General features: G+C 35.4%; 4 protein-coding genes across 7 annotated transcripts; 1 reads left to right on the top strand and 3 right to left on the bottom strand.

The window, feature by feature from the left end:
- Window positions 1-169: 169 nt before the first annotated feature.
- On the bottom strand, window positions 170-4,530 carry LOC126848699 (beta-mannosidase). 2 transcript variants are annotated; one of them, XM_050589784.1, is made up of 11 exons: window positions 4,089-4,530; window positions 3,879-3,911; window positions 3,612-3,758; window positions 3,386-3,534; window positions 3,097-3,302; window positions 2,750-3,017; window positions 1,947-2,673; window positions 1,344-1,772; window positions 993-1,207; window positions 704-907; window positions 170-631 (listed from the first exon to the last, which is right to left on the bottom strand). In XM_050589784.1, the coding sequence occupies exons 1-11, from the start codon at window positions 4,189-4,191 to the stop codon at window positions 338-340; spliced, it is 2,775 nt and encodes a 924-aa protein (XP_050445741.1). In that variant the 5' UTR covers window positions 4,192-4,530; the 3' UTR covers window positions 170-337. The 2 variants fall into 2 exon arrangements, with proteins under 2 accessions (XP_050445741.1, XP_050445742.1); XM_050589785.1 differs by lacking the exons at window positions 3,386-3,534; window positions 3,879-3,911; window positions 4,089-4,530 and having other exon boundaries at window positions 3,612-3,739.
- A 645-nt stretch (window positions 4,531-5,175) lies between these two features.
- On the bottom strand, window positions 5,176-10,441 carry LOC126848701 (uncharacterized). The gene is made up of 6 exons (XM_050589788.1): window positions 9,665-10,441; window positions 9,271-9,383; window positions 8,484-9,116; window positions 6,684-7,586; window positions 6,315-6,588; window positions 5,176-5,899 (listed from the first exon to the last, which is right to left on the bottom strand). Exons 1-6 carry the CDS (start codon window positions 9,735-9,737, stop codon window positions 5,730-5,732), a joined length of 2,166 nt encoding a protein of 721 aa, XP_050445745.1. The 5' UTR covers window positions 9,738-10,441; the 3' UTR covers window positions 5,176-5,729.
- Window positions 10,442-11,297: 856 nt separating this feature from the next.
- On the top strand, window positions 11,298-14,702 carry LOC126848704 (Golgi resident protein GCP60). Its single transcript, XM_050589790.1, has 4 exons — window positions 11,298-12,256; window positions 12,931-14,006; window positions 14,115-14,174; window positions 14,295-14,702. The coding sequence occupies exons 1-4, from the start codon at window positions 12,055-12,057 to the stop codon at window positions 14,400-14,402; spliced, it is 1,446 nt and encodes a 481-aa protein (XP_050445747.1). The 5' UTR covers window positions 11,298-12,054; the 3' UTR covers window positions 14,403-14,702.
- Window positions 14,703-15,162: 460 nt separating this feature from the next.
- On the bottom strand, window positions 15,163-26,937 carry LOC126848698 (uncharacterized). 3 transcript variants are annotated; one of them, XM_050589781.1, is made up of 10 exons: window positions 26,704-26,937; window positions 25,840-26,470; window positions 24,416-24,578; window positions 23,642-23,773; window positions 23,469-23,552; window positions 22,986-23,213; window positions 22,356-22,559; window positions 22,033-22,224; window positions 20,418-21,850; window positions 15,163-19,524 (listed from the first exon to the last, which is right to left on the bottom strand). In XM_050589781.1, the coding sequence occupies exons 3-10, from the start codon at window positions 24,434-24,436 to the stop codon at window positions 18,828-18,830; spliced, it is 2,991 nt and encodes a 996-aa protein (XP_050445738.1). In that variant the 5' UTR covers window positions 24,437-24,578; window positions 25,840-26,470; window positions 26,704-26,937; the 3' UTR covers window positions 15,163-18,827. The 3 variants fall into 3 exon arrangements, with proteins under 3 accessions (XP_050445738.1, XP_050445739.1, XP_050445740.1); XM_050589782.1 differs by having other exon boundaries at window positions 15,163-19,506; XM_050589783.1 differs by lacking the exons at window positions 23,469-23,552; window positions 23,642-23,773; window positions 24,416-24,578; window positions 25,840-26,470; window positions 26,704-26,937 and having other exon boundaries at window positions 22,356-22,725; window positions 22,986-23,003.
- Between the last annotated feature and the right edge of the window lie 711 nt (window positions 26,938-27,648).

Here is a 27,648-nt window from a genome sequence, read left to right as displayed (position 1 = left end):
ATTCATTGAAATAATCGAAACGTAATCCTCGATAGCAGCGCGATGTCCAATTTCATGTCCATGATACTTGGTGGAGCCGTAATTGTGCTTATTATTCTTATCGGATTTGAAGTTTATTTACATTACGATACTTACTTTCCGTCAAGAACAGTTTAAAGAAAGTACGATATAATGAAATAAAAGAGTTTATTTATATCACAGTAAAAAATTTATGTATGCGATATATTTATCGCAAATAATTATAATATATAAAGTAATTCTTTAATCGATACCTCATACATAATTATGTAACAAAATCATAAATATTACATACGATTAATATAAATTTTCTGTTTCTCTAAAACAGAATATCGAAATTGTCATCAAAATTGCTACGTGCATTGTAAATATCGGACAATGTAGCGAGTCTTATATTGCTTCGCAACAATTCGATCGTGGTCCCTTCGTACGCATGGAAAATAATTTCTTTTTTTCTCTCAAACATGTGAAAACCATTCTCAGAAAAACGGCCGCGTATATTTCCCACCTCTAACCATACGAACAGCGCTATATTATCTGTTGATAACACAAGCTTGAAATCGGGATAATTGGAAAGCTTTCCAGGTAAGGAGTGATTTTCTTCGATTTTCACCTGAAATGAGAGATATCAATCTCTTCGTAAGTTGCAACACATCAAATGTCGATATCCAGATGATTTGCTTACGGTAACATTGGCTATTGGTATATCTGCATTTTTTAGTGCATCAGGATATATATAATTGACTGGAGCAATCAAAGATCCAGATTTATCTGTGAGTGATAAAGCGGCTATGCAAGATCTTTTGGCGGATTCCAATGATCCGCAACCCGCTTGAACGAGAAATTCGTCTAGCAAGAAAGATGTAATTCTAATGGCTTTATTGGATTCCTGAAAGAATAAATATATAATCATATGGATATTTACGCATATCATGCATATACGCGCTGTTTTCTTTCTCTCCACCGATATTTACTATTATAATATCATTGAAAGACTTTGCAAATACGGATGTTATGGATCTCCAATTATAAACATGAATTTCCATTGTACAATTTGTTAACTTATACAATCGATCAGATACAATATATATCGAAAGTTCATTGGAAATAGACAAATGGGGTGTAACGATAATAGGTGCAAAGAAATCTTTGGCGTAGTAATGAAGCATCTTCCAGCGACCTTCGACATCTGTAAAAATGACGTGGAGGATTTTTACATGACACGTATTAAGATTCAAAAAAATTCTCTCAAGTTTAAATCGCTACAGAATATTTCTAGTTCTAGTGTTACAAGATTATCATATATAAAATGTCTTTAAGTATACCTATCGAAGACCATGAAGGAGCTTGCCAGACGTCGTTGAGCTGCCAATAGAGAGCCCCCATTGTCATACCTTCGCCTATAGAATTCACCTCGGACTTGGTCTGTCTGTAAGCTTCCGTTTGTATTCTCATGGAAACGGCTTGATTAATCTGACTGAGATAAATGTAACTCGCGAAATCTCGGATGCTATTGTTACTTTGCGGTATAACAAAATTGTACGAGATCAACAGCCGCATGTACTGATTGCCGAACGACAGATGTTGTCGATGTTTCACAAAGTCACTGTTCACGTGAAGATCTTTCGCGCTTTCCACAGCGGTCGCTATCGTGTATATCGATGGCCAAGACTGAAACCCGTACTCGGAACAAAATCTTGTCCGAGGATACTGGGTGATGTCCCATCCATTTCTGATATAATTATAATAATGAACTGAAAAATATGCACAAGCGCATTTAACAGTTTAGCAAATGTGTTCTATTGGCATATTAAAAAATTAGATTGAAAACAACGCATTTCTCCGGATATTTTAGCAAAAGAAAAAGAAGTTCATTTTTTGACAAGAATTACAATAGTCTAATAATATTTATATTCTATATATATTACCATCTCCGTAGAGATTCGAGTAAGGATTTATTCCGGTATAGTTGTATGTTTCCTCGTACGCCCCATTGCCCGGGCTAGATACAAGGAACGGTCTTACGGAATCTAATTTTTCCACTTTTCTCTTCAACAGATTCACATAAAGCTTCACGTAATCCTCTTTGTAGATTTGAGCGGATCCGGTACCATACCAATTTCCATATAATGCTGCTTCGTTCTCGTTATTTCCAGCCCAGAGTACGATGCTTGGATGGTTTTTCAAACGTATCACGTTCTGCAATATCTCTTGCTCAACATTCTTCAAGAAGGAATCGTTCGTGGGATACATGGCGCACGCGAACATGAAATCTTGCCAGAGCATAATCCCATATTCGTCAGCCAAATCGTAAAATAATTTGGACTCGTAGACACCACCTCCCCATATCCTCAGCATGTTCATGTGCGTCTCTTTGGCGGATAATAGCAAGTGCCTGATAGTGTCTTCCTTCGAGCCCAATTCGGGGAAGACGCTGGCTGGGATGAAATTACTGCCTTTAGCAAAGATTGGTACGCCATTCACGCGAAAGTAGAAGCTCAGTCCCTTTTCCAAAGGTTCCTCCACCAATTCCACCGTTCTGAAGCCTACACGAATCCGTTTATGCAATACACTATTCGCCGTTGTCACAGTGGTAGTCAAATGGTACAGGTGTTGCTTGCCATAACCGTTTGGCCACCAGTTCTCAACGACGTCCTTGCAAGAAAAAAAATATTAGATTGTTGAAAATATAAAAACTATCACATATTAATGATCATGTAGAAGAACTTACTGCAGGCACAATGATTGAGATGTTAATATTTATATATTTTTCGCTTGTATCAAGTGTAATCTCACTGGTATTACTGATGAGTTCGTTTTGCGAAACGTGCAATATCGATGCTACATGACAACTAATTGTTGATAAATTTTCCTTCTTACTCTGTATCGTTTCGAGAAATATCGTAACAAGAATATTCCAGATGTTCTTCTCTTTGCGTATATCAGTTGTAACATCATTGATCAATAGATCATTCATAGAAACCAATTCAACATTTCGCCTGCGGACTTATAGCTTAAATTATATTGATGAAAAATATAAACGAGAAATATATTGCAAGATGGATGATTTTTAATTACCAAATGCCAACCGAGGGAAACGCCGGTCCCCAATCCCATGAGAAACTAGCTTGCATTTTACGAATATGATTTACGTGACATTGTCCATTATATTCTTTGGGTACACATATTGGTGGTACAATGTAATTTTTTCTTTGTTCATCATATAAATCTTCTGCTACTTTGACAGCTGAATGAAATGCGACTTGAAGCAGATTCTGATCTTCCTGTGTGTCCCAAATATAAAAATAATTTTACTGTCAAGGAATATATTATATTTTATGCTACTTGATTGACACAATTCTCTTACTTTGATATAATTTGTTACATCAAAAATATATCTCAAAAACATATTTGAAGTCTGTCCAATTATATGACCATTCAAGGAGACATTAGCAAATGTATCAATTCCATAAAAAATCAAGACTATTTTGCGAGCTTTTAGAAAATCACTGCTTACTAGAAAAATCATAGATTATATATATAAAAGAAAGAGAGAGAGAGTGTGTGTTCTATACTCATTCCGATTTATTTACCGTTAAAATTTTTGGTGTAAACCACAGATTGATTTCCAACCCAACGATTATTTACATCGTTTCTTCCAAATAGATTATTCTCTATTATGTTATTCTTATATAAATCTGTATAAATTCCTCCAGGAACAGTTGCGCTAAAGTTAATGTCTGTAGAAAAGAATAATTATACAGTAGAGTATCTAGATAAAAATATTTTATCTACAGATAAAAATATAGAAGAAAAGAGAAAACAACTTTTATAAAAAATCAAATCCAAATCTCTCTTACCATTATTGCATTCATGAAAGAGTTCCTTTTTAGCTGAAAAAAATAGTAATTCTTGTAGTAATTTAAATGATCAATGGAGGATGTATACATGTTATTCTTTGTAACTAATTATATACAAAAAAGTATCTTATATGATATATCCAGAAGTTTGTCAAAAAGAAATGGCATATCTATTTTTGAAAAAGGATAAGAATATCTGATAATACGTACGACAGATATTAATGGCCCCTCTCCATGCGCCATTTAGATTTATAGATTGACAATGTATACTTATTAAAGAGGAAATCCATAATATCAAAATGAAGAACTTCATTTTAGCAGCTGTGACAGAGATATATTGAAGTACGAGGTAAACTAATTAAAATCAAAAACTGAAAGGAATTCAGTAAAATGTTTATATTTATTTATTATTTTTCGCATGCCGACCTCCGATATAAATATAAAGATAAAAACGAGCAGCGGCTTCTTATTTAAGAAGACCTTTCTTACTATCTAATCCGGGATGAAACACTTCACTTTTCTTATCAGAGGTTGATTATTACTTTAGATTAGACCAAAGTTCCATCCATAACCTTGATATCGTGAGAAAATATTATCTTTTTGTACAAAATAGCTGATGTAGATACATATTTTTTAGTGATAAGAATTCTATCTATTAAAAAAAAAGTCATAAGTTTCAATATTTCTTCAAGTTGCAGGAGTGATTTCTTAAATGTCAAGCTTTCTTTATAAAAGGTTAATGAAAACTCTTGAAAATTTTAATATTTTAATGCTATTTTATTTATAAACAATAAATTCTATTAGTATAAAAATATCATATGTTAATTTACATTTCAGCGCATTAAGATAATTTTGCAGAAATTAAAGCGTACATATGTTTATACATAGAACCTTTTGAAAAATGTTCTGGAATTTATAAAACATTATTTGAGAAACTTTACAAATCGCTCAAATATATTATAACTTAAACAACTTAAACAACTGCATACACATTGCAAAATAAAATTTTATTCATATGCAAGTGGAATGTATTTGATTATATATATATATATATATATATATATATATATATATATATATATATATATATATATATAAATTAGTAGAATATTTATGCAATATAATCTTTAATGCAATACATTACCAAAACAAAATAAGAGATCATTATCTTTTATCTAACAATTTTTATCGTTATTAAAAACATAATAAAAATATAACAAACAGAAAAAGATTTGATCTTTATAATGATATTTATATTGAATTTGAGATAAATTTATAAAAAGAATGATTGATAACTATATTGAAATAAATTTATAAAATCTCAACTTGCAATTTTAGTTTTAATACTAATCTCTGATAAATTTGAAGTAGATTATTTTTCAATTAAAAGATACTAGTTGTTTATGAAGAATTTTATTCAGATTTATGAAAAAAGGGGCTTTTTATGAATTAAACTTTATTACTTTTAGGGATAAACAGATAATAAAATCTATTTCTTAAATTACTTTCAAATAGACTTTACTCAAATAAAATTTTGTTTTGAGAAATTCGTAATTTGAAAAATTTATAATGTTGAAAGTTATTTTCTTCGACACCTTTTCATTAACAATTTTTTAAACTTGAATGTTCAAAGAATCGTTAAAATTACGCGAGTTACAAGACATTCTATACTATATGATACTCTGTAACATGGAATGTTAAGCAAACGCAAGAAATATGCATATCAATTGCTTAATCCTATGCGATGCTTAACTCATGATATGCCAAAAAGCTTTCTTTAAGTGAAATAAAAAATAATTATACGTTTAAAAGAAAATCCTCGTATAACGATCAATAAACATCCCCTTTCTATTACAACACATTTCCTTTGGTATATAATTTTCTTTTTCTATTAGTATTTATTTTTGTTTTGTTATCAGAGGGAAACTGGCCCAAATAAGCTATCTCGGAATCTTTCTGTTCATTGATTATTCGCTTATTAGTGTGAAAAGATGAAGCAGGTATATCGAAATCTTGAGATCCTGAAGAAAAAGAAAATAAATCTAATACAAACGGCAATTTAACCGAAATAAATAATTGGGAAATCTTTTAAATAATCGTTAAATATGAAGATAAAAAAAAGAAATGTAATATTCATGTATCAACAATGTATTTAAAAAATAAAGAAAATTCGGCTTTAAAAGTTCGTCAAATTTGCAATTCCCAATATGATTTATAAGTTCTCCACATAAACTTGTATAAAGGCAAATGTTTATAATTGTTTTTTTTTATATTATATATTATATTTTTTTATATTATACCAAAGAAAATTAGTAAGTTTGTTTGCTGTATAATTAAAAAAAATTATCTAATGCATCGATAAGATAAATATTTATCAGAGAAACCAGAAACACACACACAATCAGCAAACAATAGATTACGTAACACTGAACGTACCATGCGAATGCCTTTTATCATGCTTAGTGATACATTGCTGAACATGGTCCTCATATTCTATCCCATTACTAGTTTTGTATTTGCTGCATATATCACATTCTAATATAACCGCGTCATTATCATCCTCTTCATTATTGATCTCAAATTGTTCACAATTAGCGGCATGATCCTGTATCTCGCTATGCGGAAATACTTTATTACATATAGGACAACTTACGTTATTTGTCGAAGTAATTACATTATTAGATTGATTGCCATTCTGTACATCCAACTCCTATAAATTGTAAAAAATTAATATTAATAAATATTCAGAAAACGAGATAAAGAGAGAAAAAGAGAAAAAGGAAGTTACGTAATTTAATAACTTACTGGAGTTGTTTCATATGATTTCTCCTCATCATCAGACATTAGTTGATGTTCCCAGCTATTTCCATTCTTTATCCTACTTGATTTTTCTTCTTTCTTTCGTTGTTGGCAAAGTTTTGGTCTCTTTTCCTTTTTTCGCTCTCCATCGCTCTCATCTTCTTTTGCCTTTGTTTTTTCATCCGTATTATGAAGCGATACTTGTTTCTCGTGTAATCTAGATTGTATCATTTTCGGTATTGGTAATGGTCGTATCTTCACATTCTTTATTACTGCAGGTTCTTCCTCGTCGCCACTCCAGTCTTCTATCAATTTCTGATAGATTTCTTTGTTTGTCAATGTATTCTTTTGCTTTTTTGTCTCTTCGATAATTTTATTCTTATTGGTTTGCCGCGTTTTTGGAAATGATTTCGACGTAGCAGTTCTCTTTCTGTGTCTCGATAGACTTAAACGTGTCTTAGGACTGGGCGGTACTATTCTTCTCGGGTATGTATTTAATTCTGTTACATTTTCATTTTCTTCATCAGTTTTCTCAGAGCATACAGATTTAATATGCTCATTGTCAAAATCTATATCGCTATTGTCATCGTTGATAGAGTTTCCTTGACGCGCGATCACACTCGATGTTGCTTTTTCATGACTGTCATTATGTGTGTGTTGATTCGCGGCACGCTGTACGTTACTCGATTTACTACCAGATTGTACTCTCTTCTTCTTGCCACGAGTGGAATCCCATTTATCTTCTTCGTCCTCAGTGGAACTTTCTTTATTCAGACTAGCGATGATAGAGTTCGCTTTACGTTTACAAGCTCGCTCATGATTATCTCTGTATGTACATTCTGTTTTGATCTGTTCAGTCTTAGATTCGGTTAATAATTTTTTATCCAAGCTACTATTAGCAGTGCCGACCTACAGAAACAAGGATTAGAATCAGAATAGAAGTAAACAGAATTGAATGAAGTAAACAACTATCTTTTCTTTTTTACACAAATATAATTTATTCAAAAATGTTTCGCAGTTTACAGCATTTAATAACTGTGTTCTTGTAAACGCTCATGTATACATATCTGTGTATAAAAGTAATATTTTATAATATTAATAAAAAATATCAAATGTCTTTCTTATAATTCATTTGACAACAAAATACTACAGAATGGCTTGTATAAATAATTTTATGTGTATATACTGTTATAAAGTTAAAATATAATAACATCAGCAAGTAATACATGGAAGTTAATTTATGCACAGTATTAATAAATCGAAATAGATGCATCTTTTGGACATAGCATATATTATAATGATATATTGTACAGTCTCAAAGAAAAAAAAGATTAAGATAAAATTATGTCACAGATTTCTCATAAAAGATAAGAATGAAATAAAAATTATTTACAAAAAAATTTTTATAAGTTAACGCAACTTTTTGACATAAACTAAAATTTCTATAATTCGACTTTATCAATAACTCCAGTGTTTAAATTAATGAGTTTATAAGTGATGCTTAATGGACTTTTCTCAAATGAACAATTTCTTTCAGATATATTGAAATAACATAAATAATAAAAAGTGAGTAAACTTTTAGTAATATTCTCTAAGTGAACATCTTATATAAGAAAAGGATTGCAGTGCAATCTAACAAAATAAAATTCAAATACTGGCGAAATTTTCTAACATCGAATTGGCATATAAATAGTCTCTTTCATGTTAAAATAACGCTTATATATGTATATTATAAAAAGAAAAAAGAAAATCTTATGCTCATTTGCGATATGAGCGATACGGGAGGGATTGTAGGGTGGTACCCACCTGAATGGGTGACCCCCATTGAAATATCAAATCAGCAGGAAGCCAACTGTACCACAAATCTGCTATTTCCTTCAAATGCTGGTTCATAAATCGTATTGCTTGGTCGCGCTGCTCAGACGTGTGCGTCTCATTGTTGTATCTTAATGATATACGTTCCCCAGTCAAAGACCGATTTGGTTGTTGCAAAGGCACGTCATTTTCGTTGATGCAGACATCGAGCGGATTCAGTCGCCATCTTTCTAATCTTTGAACAAATTCGCCTTGCGTATCTTGCGCCATTTCTCTGTCCGCCGCGTTCTGGCTCTCTCGTGGAATGTTTGTTGATCTTGATGAGAGAAAATGATTTGTACTGTGGGTAGAATTGGTGCTCTCAAATTGTTTCTCGAATATTTCGTCACTATCCGAGCTCTTGCGCCTGTACATAGAGTTTCGTACTTCGAAAAGGGACGGAGATCCCGGATTGTTGATGTAGGAAGCAGTCTTATGCTCGTGTACTGTTGGAGACGTGCGATTCAATCTATAGGAGTATGATGGATATTTAGATACCTCTGTACATTCCTGTACCGCCGTTTCTTGCAATGCATTCGCATCAAACGCAATTTCCGAGAGGTGTTGATTATTAGTATGTTGTTCCTGAAATATTTTTAAGCAATATGTTTCATCTCTTTTCTAATTTCTTGGATTCAATATATACATAAAAATCAAATTTCAAATTTATAATAATAATATATATAGAATTCTTATTTCACAAGGTATCATAATTTATAAATTAATTATAATTACATACCTTGTGCGTATCGTTATTATTGGCAGCTTTTGATGTGTCTGGAGACTCATTGATAAATACAAGTAATCGTTTCATTTCTTTGTATGTGAATTGTGGTTCGTATATTCCGATATCTAAAGAAAAATCAATAATTATCAATTGTGCTTGTAACAAATAATATCTTAATCTTTTTTTTTATAGAGAAAATTTCATAGTAACAAATATATATATATATATATATATATATATATATGATTGTTGATGATTTAAGTCAATTGCATTCTAATTAATATGCTATACACATATTCAATAATATGTGGCAAAATCAAAGATATAAAAATTGACACAGTTGATCCTTTTTCATGCAACTACGTTGAATATTTCGCATCGTTTCGCCACAAGCAAATCCAATTACCCGTGAGCTCGCGCTTCATTTCTTCCTCCTCGATCTTCCTCGCGGTTAACCACTCGTTTTTTTCTCGTTCCATGCTGTCCGATATAAAGGGCGAGTGAGAATTTGTGAAAATCGTGCGAGATAATCCACTTCTTATAGATGCACAGTATCAAAGCATCACGTGCCTCGCGTGAAATATTCGCTCTAACAGAATGTAAATAAAGATCTCTCTACGCCGCAATAAAGCATGCTTGATTGCTTCTCCCTCCAGTTTCCAGGTTCCTCTCCTTAGATCGTCTCGCAATGTCGCGAGATGTGACACTAGATTAGATTATTAGATGTCTCTCGAACATTGGTTCACTTTAGTTGCTTCGCGCGGATAACACGCTGACAAGCTATAATACCATGATGTCATAAGTTTTTTTTTTTTTTTAACTGAACTTTGCAGATTTTTCCTTTTCTTCTTTTGAACTTTTATATATATATTTATCTCATTCTACTCTAATTCAGATAAAAGAAAACAAACTTATTGTTATTTCTCGTTTGCGTATATATATATATCGCAAAAAAAACCTTGATATTAATAAAAATTGTCAGAAAATACTTCTTGAAAAAGTCCTTGGACCTTGGATCTTGGACGACCTTTAGCGCCTCTGATTGCAGAAGTAGCGAATTAAATGTGGACCACGTGACCAATAATGGACTGTCGCGCCAAATTTAAGTTACTAACGTACGCGTGCGCGTCTGTATACAAGGTGTCCCTGATCAACTGTTGCTTCTTGAGCACACTTTGAGACGCGTAAAAATTTTTAAAATGAAAATTACAAGATCATAATAATTTTCACATGCAAATCAAATTTAAAATTTGCACATTTGAAGCACGATAAAAATTTGCAAAATCAATGAGGATCGAAATAAAAGATCCTTTCACGTTTGTAAAATGCGATGAGAAATAAAATACAATGAATTAAGGTATTTAAGAATAAAATGTACAAGGAACAAAGAACATCTCCTATTCATAGCAAACGATGCATTCTCTGATACATATATAGATGTTGAATAAATATCTTTTCATCTTTTGTTATTAAAAGTTTGTGTTTCTTATTGTATTATATTTTATTTTTATTCATAAAATCTTTTATTTTATATATATTTTTATTTTTCCCTCACATGTATCTTATTTTGATATCTTATCATGTATAATTTTACTGACCATAAAACGCTAGCGCTCCAACTCACTATTATATATTTTATTTTTACACAGTGTATAGCTCTTTTAAAGATTATGTACCTATAAAATATTCAGCGAAGATTACGATATCCCAGCTGAAGAACGTTGCGAGCGTTGTGGAAGATTTATAAAAGTTGTTCTTTGTAAATGCGCTCTATACTATATGCTTTTTTGTATTTAAAATGATATAAATATGTAATTAAATATCACAAAGAAGAAGAAAAAGAAGTATAAGATATTAAAAACTCGATATATTCACTTTTTTCTCTTATTTTTACACATAATTTTTAATAATAATATATACATTTTCAAGAAAGGAGATACTATAAGAATGCGAAATATATTTTATAAATATAAACAAACTTCAAAATATTACATAAAGATATAAAAAAATAACAGATCGCTATTACCAATTAATTTATCTAATATTTTTCGCCATCAAAAAATATACATAAATATTGCGTATCATCTGTGTATTTTAAATCGTATTTTCTTACATCATCTATGCTCATGCAAACCATCTTCGAGCGATAGAAAAAAAGAAAGAAAACGACGTATGTACACAATAATAAATATTCAAGCGACACTAGTCGTTCGATATTTTTCTTAGGCTATAAGATATCCCTGAGACCTGGAGGGTTAGTTTTCCATGACTTTTCTATTTATTCCGTTGTATTGAACCGCGTGTGCGTTACCGGGAAGAAAAGAAAACGGGCATATGTGTAAAGACGTAAATATGCGTTTTCCGAGGGTCGTCGGTCGTCCTCGTATGTGTGTACTGTGTATGTAAAAACATATACAAGATACGTAGATCCATCATCATCGACTCGGTGTACGGTATATGTATATGGTGTGTACGCTGCATAGACGGAGGACGCACTGACGGCTGACGGCTGACAGCTGATCTACTGACGGCGGTACGCAGACTACGCAGTACTTATATCGCTCGCATAGCGTGACGAGCCTTCGTCGTTCGCGACATCGCCGAATTTTCCTGCGAGTTTTTTTTATCTAAAAAATTCTTATCGTACCTATATCGTCGACGTCGCGCTGTATATTCGCCATGCCGTACGCGAGATAATGTCACGGTCCGCTGTTGGACGGTCGCGCTCGCCGACGGAGACGAGGTTAGGCGCGCGCGATTTATTATCAATCCTGACGTGTCAGATACGAAGCGCAAATGGCGGCCGAGGAGGATGTGTCCGCGCTCGGCGAGCGAGTCGACAAGCTTAGCGTCTCCGCGACGACGACAGATGAGGACGATGAAGCAGTGAGCAAGGTCCAGAATAACGCCGAGAATGGTGACGCGAAAATCTCCGAGCCCCGGCTCTGGGGCTTCGAGACCCGAGAGCTTTACAAACTCGCGCACAACTTCTATAAAGGTGAGTGCCGGATATTTCGATTCTTTGGTCACTTTAAATATGTGAACGTGTGTGTGTGTGTGTGTGTGCTTGCGACGCAATCAGATAAATTTTCTTCGATAAGATCCATAAAATTTCTTCGAATCTCTTGAGCCAAAGACTGTAAATATTTCTTGTATTTTCAAATTTTTATATAAACTTTTATGATAAAGAAAAGTAAACGATAAATTTTTTGAAACATGAAAAAGTTTGAAAAATTCTAATCTAAGAACGTTATTTGTCAAAGATGTATAATATAATTGAAGATTTACATTATTCATTTGATTCTTATCAGTTTTAAATGTTACATTATATAGTTAAGAATTGTCGAAATAAACGCGAATACAAATCTTATCGTTATACGAATATGTATTTGCAATAGCACCTTTAGATTTACAATACATGACCATAAATTCTTTATATGAAAGTAAAATGAAGCATCTTATCTATGTAAATCTTTTGTATGCATAATTTTGTATTGTGCAATAATTATTGATCACTAACAACACAATGCCTTGCGCATACTATTGCGAAACATATCTTTGCATATAATGGTACGGATGGATTTTTTAAATATAAAAAGATAAATAAATTATATTGTTAATATATATTATACTTTTTTTACAAGACTATTATCTAAAGATTTGTGTATTTAGAGAAAGAAGGCAAGGCTGTCCATCTCTCTTATGAGGATAAATTGAAATTGGTGGCATTCACGCAGCAAGTGACACATGGAAAATGTACATCCGAAAATGCACCTCCATTAGGCGTCCTGGACGTGATTGGAAGGGACAGACGATTGGCATGGCAAAATTTAGGAGATATATCAAAGGAACAAGCAATGGAGGGTTTTATAGTACTATTGGATAAATTGTGTCCTTTATTTAGAACCGTAGTTGAAGCTCAGAAAAGAGACTTTGAGGAGAAACAGCGTCTTAAGAAGGAAGAGGAAGCCAAAAAATTGGACGAAGAAAGGAAGCTTAAAGAATTGGAGGAGGAGAGGAAAAAGCAAGAAGAGGAAAGACTGAAGGAAGAGACTCAAAGGAGACATATCCAGGATGCTTTGAATCAGCAGACTTATTATCAATTTAAAGTATACGCTGAACAGCAATATCCTGGCAATCCAGAGCAACAAGGTGTTCTGATCAGGCAGTTGCAGGAACAACATTATCATCAGTACATGCAGCAATTGAAGCAGAACCAATTAGTTATCGAGGATCAGACCGAGGAGGAGAAGAAGAAGAACATCGAACCAGAGGATACAACGTGCAAAGACGACGATGACGACAACAAAGACGGCACAAACGAGAATGCACCTTTGAACGATGAAGACTCGGACGAGATTGAAGACTGGCCTCCCATCACTCCCGCGGAGATGTGGACGAGAAAAGGCGTAGAAGAATTTAAGCAGATCATCAGGAGAGAGGCAGGCGATGCGGTCATTAAGGTCGGTCACGGCGAGACTGTGACGGTGCGAGTGCCAACACACGAGGACGGTACATGCTTATTCTGGGAATTTGCGACGGATGGTTACGACATCGGTTTCGGAGTTTACTTCGAGTGGTCCAAACCGGAAACGAATCAGGTATCCGTGCATATAAGCGAATCCGAAGACGAGGACGACGAGGAGGAGGAATACGAATCGCGAGAAGACTTGGAGAGTGGATCGGTAAACGGCAACCCTCGACCTGAACGTAAAACGATTACGCCGCCCATAAGCGTTATAGTACCTGTGAGTATTTAAATATTACTTGTTTTCAGTTTGAATTACATGACTTGTATATGTGTAAGAGTTGTGGAACGTTGCTCGATATATTAATAATTTTAATGTCATTTAAAGGTATATAGGAGAGACTCTCAAGAAGAGATTTACGCTGGAAGTCATCAATATCCAGGCGAGGTAGGAGCATAAGAAAATTTGTCATACAATTATTTAGTCTGTGCATATGGGATTTTGTGTGTATTTATTTAAAGGTAATATAAAGTAAAGGTATTAATTTCTCATTTCTTGTTTTTGCAGGGAGTGTATCTTCTAAAGTTCGACAATTCTTACTCGCTTTGGCGGAGTAAAACGCTTTACTACCGAGTGTATTACACACGGCAGAACTTCGTGAAGAATAATGATTAGTTTTTACGTTACATATATTGAAACGAGATGTGTATCGGATATATGTCGTTGTCCGTTGAGCACTAGCCTTGGCATAATAATTGTCTACTAATAATGCTAGTCCAACTAAATAAGTTTTATGTCCCAATTTGGTTCGCGCAAAAGCGACAAAATCTGTTCACATACAAAGAAAATATATTTATTGTATAGTCAAATAAAAACACAGATACGTTCTATATTCTTTAAAGTTGTAAAAAATTGTGCGCACTGTAAAACAGATTCTTTACTGTTTACGAGATGACTGTGTAAATTAATATTTAATTCTATGTGCATAATATTGCATAATCTGCGGCGATTCTCGCATCTACATCATTCGTCGATTCAGGCAATGCCCTCTCTCTTATCATGATTTTGGAAAAAATTTTAAAATATTTACATCGGCGCGCAAATCTTTATATATATATATATATATATATATATATATATATATATATATATATGTATGTATATGTATATGTATATGTATATCTGAAAAGATGTTTCATGTTAGAACAAAGTATTAAGTGTATACACGCGCTTTTGTATGGTCTATATTATATACTCTATATAGATATTTGCTTGGAATGTTTTTTGCTAACTTCATGTTATACAGACTTTATTATTATATTAATATTCACTATGTAGCTTTTATTAAAATTATCTTATTTATCTTTAAAGAGAAATACAACAAATTCAGTGCACATTCCTCGTTTCATTCGCGATTCAACGACAAAATTCACTCTTTTCTCTCTTCTTTTTTATAACGTTTATTATTCTATGTAGCCATATTATTTTTACAGCAAAATCGTGCGATTTATATTACTTATGACATTAATAATAGTGTAATAATAATAATAATTATAATTGTATTTTGTAACATCCATCTACAAATAAGTTTTACTAACGGGTATGTCAGCTTGTGTGATTCCGCTCTTATCGTACTCCCATCTTATCACGCGTTTAGCTTCGATCTATAACGACGTTTAATTAGAAGAGCACTTTTTTTTGAGACGGCATAAGTTTTGTATCATTAATTTGTTCGGGAAAAGAGCGGATACCCAGAGCGAAATTGATTCCATTATATGCGCGCCCTAAAAGTACACACGTAGATTGTCCGCAAGAGATTAAATATAAGCGCCGATTAAACGACGGAGTTACGAGTTGGCTCGTTTTACATTCGGTTTGACAATCACATATATATTTGTAACAGTCTACTTAACATGCATACTTCCACGAGCCTGAGCTTTACCCTAAGTGTCAAATATGCACGTTTTACTCCTTTCGCTAAAAAAATATGGTTTCGTTGTAATACAAACATCCTCGTGTTAAGAAAGCTATTTTACGGCATTCTCTTTTTCGTTTTTTCTTTCATCTCCGAATTGTACGACATAATGTTTTCGCGAAATAATTTTACTTTTTTTTTTATCGCATTACACGTGATTTTTGAAACTTAGAAACGATTCGTATATGGCACGCAATTACTACATACATGGTTGCACCATGGTATGGCAGTTGACAAATCTCGGAACGCCAAAGCTGTACCATCTATCTTTACCTACGTACCTAACGACAACATTCTTCTTATTTTAAATAACGCAAAGCTTATATTTTGTCACTGCCATTGCTGCGGAAATTGTCTTATCTGAAAGCACGTCTGTCTCGATCAATCTATATATGTATTAATAAAATCGTGATTTCTTCAAAGTCGTCACGCTCAAACTTAAACGCTAGCTTCTTCGTTGACCTCGTCGCCCTGAGATTTTTAGACTGGCCTTAGCCATCAGGTGTGTCATGAGCTTTTTTTTTTCGTTTTAGTCCCGAGAAATGTATAAACCATATTTTTTACAAAGAAATAACTTTAAAATATATTTTTATAGAAAATTTTATATACTTGGCATCTAAAACAAGTATAAACCAAAATTTGCATAGTCTTTTGATGATTTTGACGAGAATGAATTTTTTTCGCCACATTTAATTATTGTATTTTCTTCGATTTAATACCTCGGACTGAAACTGATTAAGTCACGTATCATTGACGACGTATCATTGAAGTCCCTAACGTGGACGTAATGCCTGTACAAGTGTCTTTCAAATTGATCCGGGAATTAATAAATAAAAGAAAGTATGCGCAAGACAACTGCATATTTACGAAGCAGCCTCGGTAACTTCGTTCATCTTAAGTTCTAGACTTGCATTAATTTCTGTGCGCCATGCTGTTTATTTTTTTAGCCTTAGAATTTACGGATCTAAAGTATATAAATACGACAAAGGCATATGTCGGTAAATGCATATATGTGTATGTGTGTATGTGCGCGCGCAATGATTGAAAGTGAACATTTATCAAAAACTCAGCGATTGTGGTCGTTAGGTGCTGTGCGGATAAATATGCGCACTCACACCTAATATAATATAATATAATAATAATAATTACCGCGTGCAGTGTATTGTAATTGAGCTATATCGCTTATCAACATCAAATTTACATTTTGCTTTATCTCCTTAAAAAATACATAACTCGGTACCGCTCGATGAATCGGCACATCGTACTCGTTTATTTCGTATAACGAACAACCGCGAAGAAAATAGATGACTCAAGAGGGATTGATAGGAATATGTTCTATTCGTTTATGAGAAATACTATAGCTATACTATAGCTATACTATACTATTTTTCTCCATCACTTTCCTATTATTTTTATTTCCTTTTTTATTAAGTGAAGAATTTGGAAATAAAAGACTGATTTTTTTCTTTTTTAATTTTTACTTAAAAAGAACTTTTTGAGAAAGAGAATAACTTTCAATTGATGGAACGAATCTTCGAAAATTCCTACTATTTCATCCATTTTCCTGTGCGTGTGTGTACGCGGATTCGATCATATTTTATAACAACTAGTAACAAGTAAAATATTTTCGTTCGATTTATCGTTTAGGTTTAAAATATTCGACGATGAAGACTTGAGAAGAGACCGGAAATGTGGATGCTTACATTTTGTTATACGCATCTGATCTATACTTTCTGTTATTATACACATTTAAGGTCGCAAATTCTCTGCCAACTTTACACAGGTAAATATAAACAGTTTGGAGATAGATGATTATAATTAATATTAATAGAAAAATGAGGAGACTTAAATCTATAACAATATGGAGCTTTTTATCAAATCTTTCTAGATTTATATCCATTAGCCACGTGGAATATATACTAATATGTAAATAAATCGACCAGATTCGATCGGAATGTATGAAATGGTCTCGCGTCGATACGTATATGACAAAACTTAAGCGGAGCGGATCCAATAAATGTTGCTAAAATGACAATCTAAAGAATAGTTGCTCTTGGCCGCAACTCCCGATAGACTGCATACGTAATTGACTCGACTTTTGTATAACAGCATATACACCTAATAGTAAATTGCGTGTTAACTTTCGAATTGGTTTGGCTAAAATAGCGAGGCACATCGTCCCGAAAAATTAATTGTACTTGGATTCGCTTTCAAGGCGCGATCGCTTCGCTTAGCATGATCGTCTACGCTGAAGCTCTTCTATGCTCGCGGAGCGCATTCGATTGCTTGAATACGATTGTTTGACAAAGTCGTACGATAACTTTGCGATTAATTGGACGCAAAGAGCGCATATACTAAACATGCGAGCATCTCCTTCGAGCTCTACCCGAGATTCGCGAATTTCATCTAAACGTCGCGCATAACGTTATGGTCCTCTTGCGAGAGTGCCTCTTTAAGCGAAGGCGCAAAGGGCAATAGCCCGCATTCAAATGTCTCTTGAAAAAACCGCACGACCCATTTGCGTATTTGGTTTTGGTTTTAACTCGAAAGTAGTAGGACGGATACTTATAATACAAATATAGCGTGGAACGAAGGAGTAACAATTTTAAGGCTGAGTTGTGCCGATTAGAGTCTAGATTAGTTAATATCTTCACAATCGGCGACTCGCTGTTTTTTAACTAGATTATAGTCCCATTTATAATATTGTAGACAAACGAGGAAAACTTGCAATCTTCTTATTTAAAGGCAAATAATGCACCAATCATTTCGGTTAACGCACGATCTCCGATTTAAAGAAACTGATTGATAATATAATTATAAATTTGAGGAATCTCCGATGAGATAAGAAAATCATTCAACATTCTTTCTTCGTTAATTTGGTCTTAGATCTTATTTTAACGGTATTTTCATTCGATATTCATAATCATCAAAGTACATAATATTATATACAACTGATAAAAAATATTTAGTTTTTTTTTCAATTTTGTTAAGAAATAAAAAAATCATTTTCCTTCAAGAACTGTTGCGAAATTGATGCGGCACTTTTGATGTAGCAAAATAATTAATCGTGACCGTATCTAACCGAGATCGGTGCATTCGACAGCCCGAGAATAAGTATGCTCGCGTTACAACGATGTCTCCATGCTGAAATTCGCTTGCCTAAGTTCGTTCTCAATTCTGTAATCCTCCACTCTGCCTGTGAAGCTTCGCCGGAAATTTCTGTCGGTATGAACGAGCTTCGGACGCCGTTCCCTAAACGATCTGGTTAAACCAGGTCTGTTTAGCCGATGCGAGTTCAACTGGTATCTTCTATCCGGCGTATAAAAATCGGCAGAACGTCCCTCATGAGGTCTAGTGTCGTCATATTCATTCGAGCTTGTCGACCATCTCTTTGCACGTTCGGAGAGGAACCCGCCGTAAGGAGGAAGGGTAACGTCGTTTTGATACCCTCGCGACGGCGGCAATGGCGGCATCTCATCGACTCTGGCGCGGACGTCCATATTCGCGTTCATGGTGGTCGACGGGCTTCTGCCGTGCAAGAGAAACCGAAGATCCCTTTCATGACGATACGACTGATGACCGATGTGCGATGGATACGCGACGCCATCGGCTCGGAATGGTTCGGCCGGAACGCGTCCTGTTCGTTCCCCTATGTAACCGTCCGAAGCGCATCGCATATCCCGGACGGCCGGTGATCGACTTGGACGAGTGGAATCTTCTCTAGTGGCATATTCCATGGAATTTCCGACAGGTACGATATTCTTGCCGCCGAACGGATCGCCGGGAAAGACTTCTTGTATCGGACTGGCGAAAATGAGCGTTCTATAAAGACAACATTGATTTATTACGGATTTGCTTCAAATGCATATTATCGGAATTTAGACGATCGGAAGAGACATTGTTTTCCGATTTGAAGATGTGACTACGAATGTCACCAGTTCAAACATCATCTGCGTCATTTGATAATATTTGTCGTCCTATTCACAAGCGATGCCCCAACTCCGAGTCACATAAATATTAATTCTCAACTTTGCAGAAATTAACTTGAAATCACAATATGAGGAAATTGTCAAGAACACAGATTTTTATTATTTTTTTTTTTCAATCTCTTAAAACACTTTTTATAAAATAGAAATAATTAGAATAACAAATTTATATAAACATAATTAAAAATATATAATTAAATAAAATAGAATTACATAAAAATAAATAAATATATAATTAAAATCGTAATTACATAATTATAATTAAATAAAAAAGAAAGTTTGGAAAAAAACTTTTAAGAATCTAAAAACTTATTTAGATTGCGAGCAAAAGAGAGAGTGCAAGTCTGAATGAAAAGCATAGAAAAGTACATATATAAAATATACATATCGCCAAGTTTATAGAGTTAATAGTGTATATAATATAATTACCAATTAATAATACAGCCATAATATACCGGAATGCACACCATTATGCGATGAGAGCAAGCAGAAACAAAATACAGCATAATTGATTATTAAGAAGCAATAAATAATTTATATGATAATAATTGCTAAATCTTGCTTACAGAAATCTTGTTGCAATTATCACAAAAATTATGAATGCATACATATCTATATATAATATAGAGCGAAAGCGAAAGCGCGAGAGAAAGAGACTGACAATTAATAATTATTAAAAAAAGCTTACTATGACTAAAATTAATAAACCGTGATAATGACAAGGTTTACCTGGTATTTTCCCGTTTTTGATCGTAGACAGGATACATTTTGTCTCTTGGCATAAATTCTTCGAATGACGGCATCCTTCTCCTGGGATTCAATCTTTCCCTCGAGCGTGAACGATCATCCTTCTCATTTCTGCCGAAAGAACTGTCGACGCACTCGACACCTCGGTTGATAACTTCTTGATCAGCAAGAGCCTGAAATTCATCTGCGGTCACCAGTGTGTAACTTCGCCTGTTCTGTTTTAGGATCGATTTAAGACAGAAGTACGTCCTCGAGTCTGGCAGTTTCCAGCAGGCCTCGTTCGACATAGGATTCACCATGATTCTGCTACGCGGTTCGATTTTCGGGATGGCACCGTTATTCACGTTCCTCGGGGAGACGCTCGCTTCGTCAAGGGAAAGAGATCGGTGATGGGCCAGAGAGGGCGGGAATCTCCTGTGACGTTCGGGAGCATGCAATCTTTCATTCGGAAAATTTCTCTCCGTCAAATTGACGAAACCGGCTCTGCTGCCTCCCGCTGATTCCTCCTCATTCTCCAAGATATTCTCTAGACTTCTGACATTCCCGTTCGGAAACGCGTCCGTCAGTTCCGTTCGCGATCGCAAGTTTGGTTCGGAAATGTCGCGAGGTATAATCCCTACGTGTTCCCTCTCGTACGTTACGCCAGAAATAAAGTCCGCCGACGAGGTGAACGTCTGCGAGCTTCCGATGGATTTGTTTTTTGCAATGACGCGAGGAAGAACATCCGTGTTGATCGTTTGCGTACTAGTTGAGATTCTGCCGCAGCTGCCGCACCTACTCGGAGATGCTTCAGCTTGAAGGTTGTCCATTGAACGGGGCACCACGTTACCGGGAGGATGTAGCCGGCCGTCAGCTGTCGTTCGTAGCGTCGCTATTTCATTCTCGAAGGTATCGTTAGCAACATTGACATTCTTCGGCGGGGCACCAGGAAGCAAATGCTCACTGTTGGCCGCAATTTTGACGTAACTACGCTCGTTCCTTAACTCATAATCGTTCGCGTTTTCGTGACAAGGACATGGGCAGTGACACTCGCACGGCATCGGCGATAATATCTGTCTACTCGGATCGTTTGCATTACAGGAAGGACGCGTTGCATCGTTGGGGACGCTTCCGGCGACGGTATTCGTCACGATCGCGTTCCGATGATCGTGCTGTTCGGCACGCTCGTAGAGAAGCGCCTCGGAATAGCTAGGTACCATGTCGGTCGCGACATCCGTCTCCCGTCGTTGTGCTTGCCGATTCTCCTGATTCTGTTCCGGTTCGTCGTTACGAGGCGTTGCGGGTTCCATCAACAATGCCTCGCTGTAACTAGGCGCCAACATGTAGGAACCTGGCTGGCTCAATTGACTCATGGACGCGTGGATAGGTTCGCCGGAAGTAGGTGTATCGTAATTCACGCCGAAGAGCTTGGTGACCTGACAAAAAAGTCTTGTATGTATTTCCATTGGAACTTGACCGCGCAATTTTTACCTTAAAAAAAATTTAGTTCGATATAATTGGATGTGATGATGAAAATGTCAATGATTCAATTATACAAGATGTAACGTGTGTATGCGTGTGATTAATTTAATAATGTAAAGTTTAAGATTGTCTTTACCTGATAATCGACATATTGCGTTTTATATTCAATGATAACTCTGAGTGGCCAGCTAAGCAACAAGGCGCTTAGACACCAGTAAATGTAGCGATTCGTGAACCAGGGATTACCAAGAACGGCGACCAGCATCGTGTTGACGTTGTACCCGAGATCGAGACCTTCCCTCATCTCCATATAGTCATCGCTGAGTTCCTAAGAGGACGGATGTGTTAGTTCTTTCATTATATAAACATTTTACTTAAAATTATCTGTATGTTTATTATAAGAAACAGAAATCTGAGTTTTTAATTTGAAATACGGTCAGTTGTTGCTAATTTTCATACTTGTTCGGCAAAAAATCGCGATCGAGCTTCCTCGAACTCCGTAGCGGATCTTATGTTGGAAAACGCGAAGCCCTTGGTAAGCATAATTTTTGTGATCGGTATCTTCGGCTCGAGTATTAATTCCTTGCTGATGTCCCTCACTCCGCAGTAGTCGTAGTAGTAGTGGGAGGTGGCCGAGTGTGTGTTCACCCTCTCGTAATAAACCTGCGAAGCGAGCCGGAGTGGTGAGAGGGGAGATTCGTCAGGCGCGTCCTTAACCCTTTCGCTATCGCGACATCGTAGTTACTATGTAATTGCAACATGCAGAACGGAGTATCTACATCTGCGATTTTTATCGAACTGTTCCTTTATCTAAAGGCTTCTCAAAATACTGAAACACAGATAGCGTGTCAGAATATCGCCTTGAAATAGTGGATCTCTATTATAAGACTATATAAAAAACGTACATGTTACAGAAATGTATCGTAATGATGTTTCGAATTTTACGCTCTAAATCTTTCAAGTGTTTTTTACATCTCTTTCTAAATAACTTTTCAGGAGGACTTTGCGGATGTCTGGAAACGTGGCGGAAGGGTTGAAAGAGGAACGTTAAAGGTCCGATGAAGCCGAATGGGGCTGCGAATGCGTCACCTGCGTCGTAGTATAATTATCCCCATTCCTATAACGCGTGATTTGCCGTTTTCTGCGTACGTAGTGGTAGGAAACAGCCTTCCACCATATCCTCGGTTGTGCCATCTTTAGCTGCGCCAATTTGGATAGCACACTGTCCTGGCTCTCTGCATGTAGTAGATCGATTCTGATCGGCGAGTGATAACACTCCACCAGATAAACCAGATACAGCATCCCCATAAATGCCACCTGTACGACAAACAGAGAGAGAGAAAGAGAGAGAGATAAAGGGAGAGGAAAAGAGGATAAAAGAGCCGCTGGAGCGGCGTGGCATGCATCCAAGCGTGCGTAAAGAGAGGAGGAAGAGAAGCAAAAGGGAAGTCGATATTACTTCTCGTCAAGTGATAAAAAAAAAAGACTAACGTACGCGGTCGATTCATAATACAGAGAAAAAGCGGAAAAAGTGTCTGTTTTTTTTTCTTTCTCCATTTCAAGTGTACATACCGGAATATATATATAGCCGTCGTCACAGGGCGACGATACGTGCTTTGTGCTTCTGATAGGAAACTTGGTGTAGTTGACCATGATCTAAGGAAGAAAAAAAGGAAGAGTTCTCGTTTACAGGATCGCAAAAGATATACAATTGTAACATGAGATAGATTAGTTTTTTCACGTACTTTGGTAACATTGGCGCATCGGCACCACGTCACTGCCGCGAGACAGCCGTATATAAGTACAGTCAGCACCAGGCATTTGCAGTTGGGCTCTTTTTGTAGGGCGCCGCACAGCGTCTGGGGGACCGGTCGTTGCTGAGGGGAAAGATTAATGTGCAGGGGATCGTTAGCTATTGGGAGAGCGGAAAGCGCTCGCGTTCATTGGAAATTAATGCTTGGCTAATGGATAGTGTAACGTCTAAATAAAATTGATAATTTTGCTTCGGATGTTTTCAATATGTGTGCGCATGTTAGATCCATATTAATCTCTTTTCTATTATTAATCTCAATTTATTAATAAAAGTAAGAAAGTTTATCTTTTTGAGTTTTAAATTCAAATTGCATTTTTTTTATATCACATCAATAATGTTAATTTTTATAAATATTAATATCTCCCTCATAATTGTTTATTTTTATTAAGAACAATAATACTTTCTTTTATGATTTCTGACAGAATTATAGTAATTTAATGTATTACAATTAAATTTCTTGATTGAGCAGAATAAAACATATTTTATTAGGAAAATATGTGTATGTATGTGTGTGTGTGTGTGTGTGTGTGTGTGTGTGTGTGTGTTTGTTTCTTGTTAGATTCAAATATACTCTTCAACTGAAATGTAAGTTTTGCTCCAAGAGTCAACATTCTGAGCAACTAATTGGAATCAATTTCATATGATGTTTGAATTTATTATAGAGCGGAAGGGATAAACGCGAACGCTCTCGCATTCGCTAACGTACTTCCTCGTTTTCCCGATTCATCGTGATCGTGTTACCGAGCAGGTCTCCCTTCGAATTGGACGATTATATCAGACGTCAGAGATGAAATTGCGTCATTTCAGCACCGTGGTATGCCACCCTTCTCGTTCACTCCTCGTCGAATCGAGAGCACCCTCCTGTGATCCTGCGGTATCACGGTAACAGTCTATTATTCCTCTCCAATTGAAAAACTTTTACATCAAGATTATGTCATATAGGAAAACGCGCGAAGTCTTTATATTGTATCATTATGAATATATATGAGCAAGCTTCCTATTGAAAAGACGGCTTTTTATTGACACGCAAATTGCACGTCTAAAACTGATTTATGCAGAAATTTTGACATTCAATGAAATTCAATACAAAATACATGAAATCTTTTATCGCGAAATTAATAGAAATTTTTCTTTCATTTCAACGAAGTCGAATGAACAAATAATATTTTATTTCAAAAATTGCAAAAGTATTTTTTTTACTTAATTTCTTTTTCTAAATAGAAAGGCATTATCTGTTTATGATATCTTTATAGTATTTCCGAAAACTTTCTTTCGGAAGCTGCACGATTGCATTATGAAACTCGAAAGGATCGAGTTTCACAATATCGACATTTCGAGCGAAAAAAGTAACAGTACACACGTGTTTGCGCATTAATTCATATAAAGATTGTAAAAGCAATTACTCAGCTATGCAAGTTCGGCTATAACGCAAACATGCATGTCGATGTTGAAATTAATCTAGCTTTGTCAAACGCTTACATTTTGAATTATGTGCGTGGTATTTTACAAAAAGTATCCTATACGACGCTTGGAGAAAGGCATTCTAGTGTGAATGGTTGTGGAATGTTAGCGGTGCAACGTGCGAAAATTCCTCCGCGTGCAACGCTACGTTTTCCGATATTAAAGGAATTCGAGTATTATTAAAGCAGATTATAAATATAAGGTGATATTACATTTGTCGTACGACGAATTTGTTGGACATAGCAATTGGCTATCGAATAAAGAATTTCTAGAGTGAAGAAAATTTCTCTATTTCGAGATTCTAATAATTGTCTATCTGCATGATAGCCAACCGATATATCTAACAAATATTTTGCATGAAATTAATATCAGTCTAAGTTAGGCTCATTGAGCAAAAATAATTTTGCTGAAATATATTTAGCTAAGCAAACGCGACTGCCATGCAATTCCTATAATTATATTTGAATATTAAAATATCTTTATATTATTTGTTGACTATAAATCCATTTCAACAATAAGTTTCGTGAAGTTGTGTTTCTGAACCGTATTTATTAATCAAAGAGAAATAAAAATATCATGAAAAAAAGAAAGAGAAACATGTATGTATTATGTCGTGCAATCCTCATGCGTATGTTTTACACACGCATTCATACAATTATTGTGTTTTACCGCCACTTCGAGGGACATCTGAACGACATTCGCCGCATCCTTGCATCACATGCCGCGCGACGTTATGATCACACGGATCCCATGTACATATCCTCGGCAAATTCCAAGGATTTACTCCACTTCCTCACATCGAAGTAGCCCCGCAATGGGTGGAAAATTATCAAGTGCACCGATATATCCCGCGTGATCACACGCTCCCAGCACCCGTTCGCAGCGCGTCACCGCGAGGCATGGGTGTGGATCCACTCCCAGGAAACGTGTCACGATCAACTGCTAAGCGCTCCACCGTACGGAGCGTCTCCGCGGCGGCGCCCCGACTGACAATTGGGGGTGGCCGATGCTCGGCGCCGACGTCGGTGGGGATCGCCGCTGCTCTGCCCGCCTGGCGTCGCTGCGCGCTTCCTCGCTTTCTTCCTTATCCTGAATCCTTGCCCACCTTCCCGATGACATTCGCACGCGCAAACATTTGCAACTATTAGTGGCTCCGCCAAGACCTTGAACAGTCGCCTCCCCCGATGACTCGTCTATTAACAAGAACGTTTACGAAGGTCGGCGGCGCCGCTTTCCGGACAAGAGTCATCAATTATGCGAATGAGATTGGCTTCAGGTTTTCCGCCTTCGACATCCATGGCTATTCAAGAGAAAAAGAGAGTATTTTATATTTTATTATATCGGAAACTCCGTGGCAAATCGTGATATTTATAAAATAAGATTCTTTACACGGCGATTAAGTTCTATATTTTTGAAATTGTGCGTTTGCACAAAAATATAGTACATTTTGTAACTATACAAAATCGCAATACATTTTCAAATCGTAACAGTAAAATTATAAAAAGAAAAATTACTTTTTATATTTATACATACCATTAAAGAATGTTTCAGAATTATTAGACATGTCTTTGTAAAATCATCTTTTTTTATTCGAATATTCATTGTGAATGTGATGCAATGCTTAGTTAGTACATCCAAGGAGCCCTTAATTAATCGGTTAAAGTTACAATGCTCTGGCTCGCGAGCTTTCAATTATCTTCAAACTCTTCCGTAACTTTTGTTTTCACGTCATCAAAAGTTTTATCCGCATTCGCGCGCAAGATTTTGGACGAAGGGAGCGATCACATGTGCCGCTTTAATTTGAATGAAACTTTCAGGAAATGTTCAAGACGTCGCTTGAAGTTCTTGTTCCAAAGTTCTACTGGAGCGTCATTCTACCGGCGATAAGATATAAGGGAAGGGAAGCCGCACGGCATGGTGTCGATCATAAAAGTCATCGTAATTCTCCAGTTATCCCGTCCTTCCTATATAGTTATCACGCGCAAGAACTATAGCTATGCAGGATAAAAACGCGCGTTTTGGCGCCGTCTCGACGAGTATCTATTGATTGCAATTTGAGATGAAGGCAGGCAAACGAACGTGCATGTCTCAAACTATCTGGATGGAAGGACAGAGCGCTATCTAGAAGAATAAATAACTGAATTAATTAGCAAAGTAATCTCATTATTAACTATTTAAATTACTATTTTTTAATTATACCGTTCATTGAGTGCTTTGAAAAAAGTAATACGTTCTTATATGACTAACGTCTAACTTGTTTTTGTTTATATTTTTTTTTGTAAGAATTGCAATTGCTTTCTGTTTGTCATTCATTCTTACAGAGTTAATAATATACATTAAAAAATATATATATTTATTACTCTCAATATTTTTAAATATATGTTAAAACTTTACAACATTTTCTACTTCACATTCGGCTTTCAATTACATGGCGCCTTAATCAAAAAATAAAAAGAAATCGAGAAGAAGTATTAAATT

Source organism: Cataglyphis hispanica, chromosome 4, assembly GCF_021464435.1.
Source record: "Cataglyphis hispanica isolate Lineage 1 chromosome 4, ULB_Chis1_1.0, whole genome shotgun sequence".
In the NCBI taxonomy this organism is placed as follows: Eukaryota; Metazoa; Arthropoda; class Insecta; order Hymenoptera; family Formicidae; genus Cataglyphis; species Cataglyphis hispanica.
This window is presented reverse-complemented; position numbering and strand designations above follow the sequence as displayed.

What these genes read in the sequence shown, in the direction of transcription:
- LOC126848699 (XM_050589784.1), bottom strand. Translation starts at nt 4,191, where the DNA reads ATGAAGTTCTTCATTTTGATATTATGGATTTCCTCTTTAATAAGTATA. An exon ending in AGGGGCCATTAATATCTGTC is followed by an intron (nt 3,912 to 4,088) that starts GTACGTATTATC and finishes TATTTTTTTCAG; the next exon opens with CTAAAAAGGAACTCTTTCAT. An exon ending in CTCGAATCTCTACGGAGATG is followed by an intron (nt 1,773 to 1,946) that starts GTAATATATATA and finishes CATATTTTTCAG; the next exon opens with TTCATTATTATAATTATATC.
- LOC126848701 (XM_050589788.1), bottom strand. Translation starts at nt 9,737, where the DNA reads ATGGAACGAGAAAAAAACGAGTGGTTAACCGCGAGGAAGATCGAGGAG. An exon ending in AATGAAGCGCGAGCTCACGG is followed by an intron (nt 9,384 to 9,664) that starts GTAATTGGATTT and finishes ATTTTTCTTTAG; the next exon opens with ATATCGGAATATACGAACCA. An exon ending in AATCATATGAAACAACTCCA is followed by an intron (nt 6,589 to 6,683) that starts GTAAGTTATTAA and finishes TACAATTTATAG; the next exon opens with GAGTTGGATGTACAGAATGG.
- LOC126848704 (XM_050589790.1), top strand. Translation starts at nt 12,055, where the DNA reads ATGGCGGCCGAGGAGGATGTGTCCGCGCTCGGCGAGCGAGTCGACAAG. An exon ending in CGCGCACAACTTCTATAAAG is followed by an intron (nt 12,257 to 12,930) that starts GTGAGTGCCGGA and finishes TTGTGTATTTAG; the next exon opens with AGAAAGAAGGCAAGGCTGTC. An exon ending in CCATAAGCGTTATAGTACCT is followed by an intron (nt 14,007 to 14,114) that starts GTGAGTATTTAA and finishes TGTCATTTAAAG; the next exon opens with GTATATAGGAGAGACTCTCA.
- LOC126848698 (XM_050589781.1), bottom strand. Translation starts at nt 24,436, where the DNA reads ATGAATCGGGAAAACGAGGAA. An exon ending in TGAATCGGGAAAACGAGGAA is followed by an intron (nt 23,774 to 24,415) that starts GTACGTTAGCGA and finishes CTTTCCCCTCAG; the next exon opens with CAACGACCGGTCCCCCAGAC. An exon ending in CAAAAACGGGAAAATACCAG is followed by an intron (nt 19,525 to 20,417) that starts GTAAACCTTGTC and finishes TTGTCTTTATAG; the next exon opens with AACGCTCATTTTCGCCAGTC.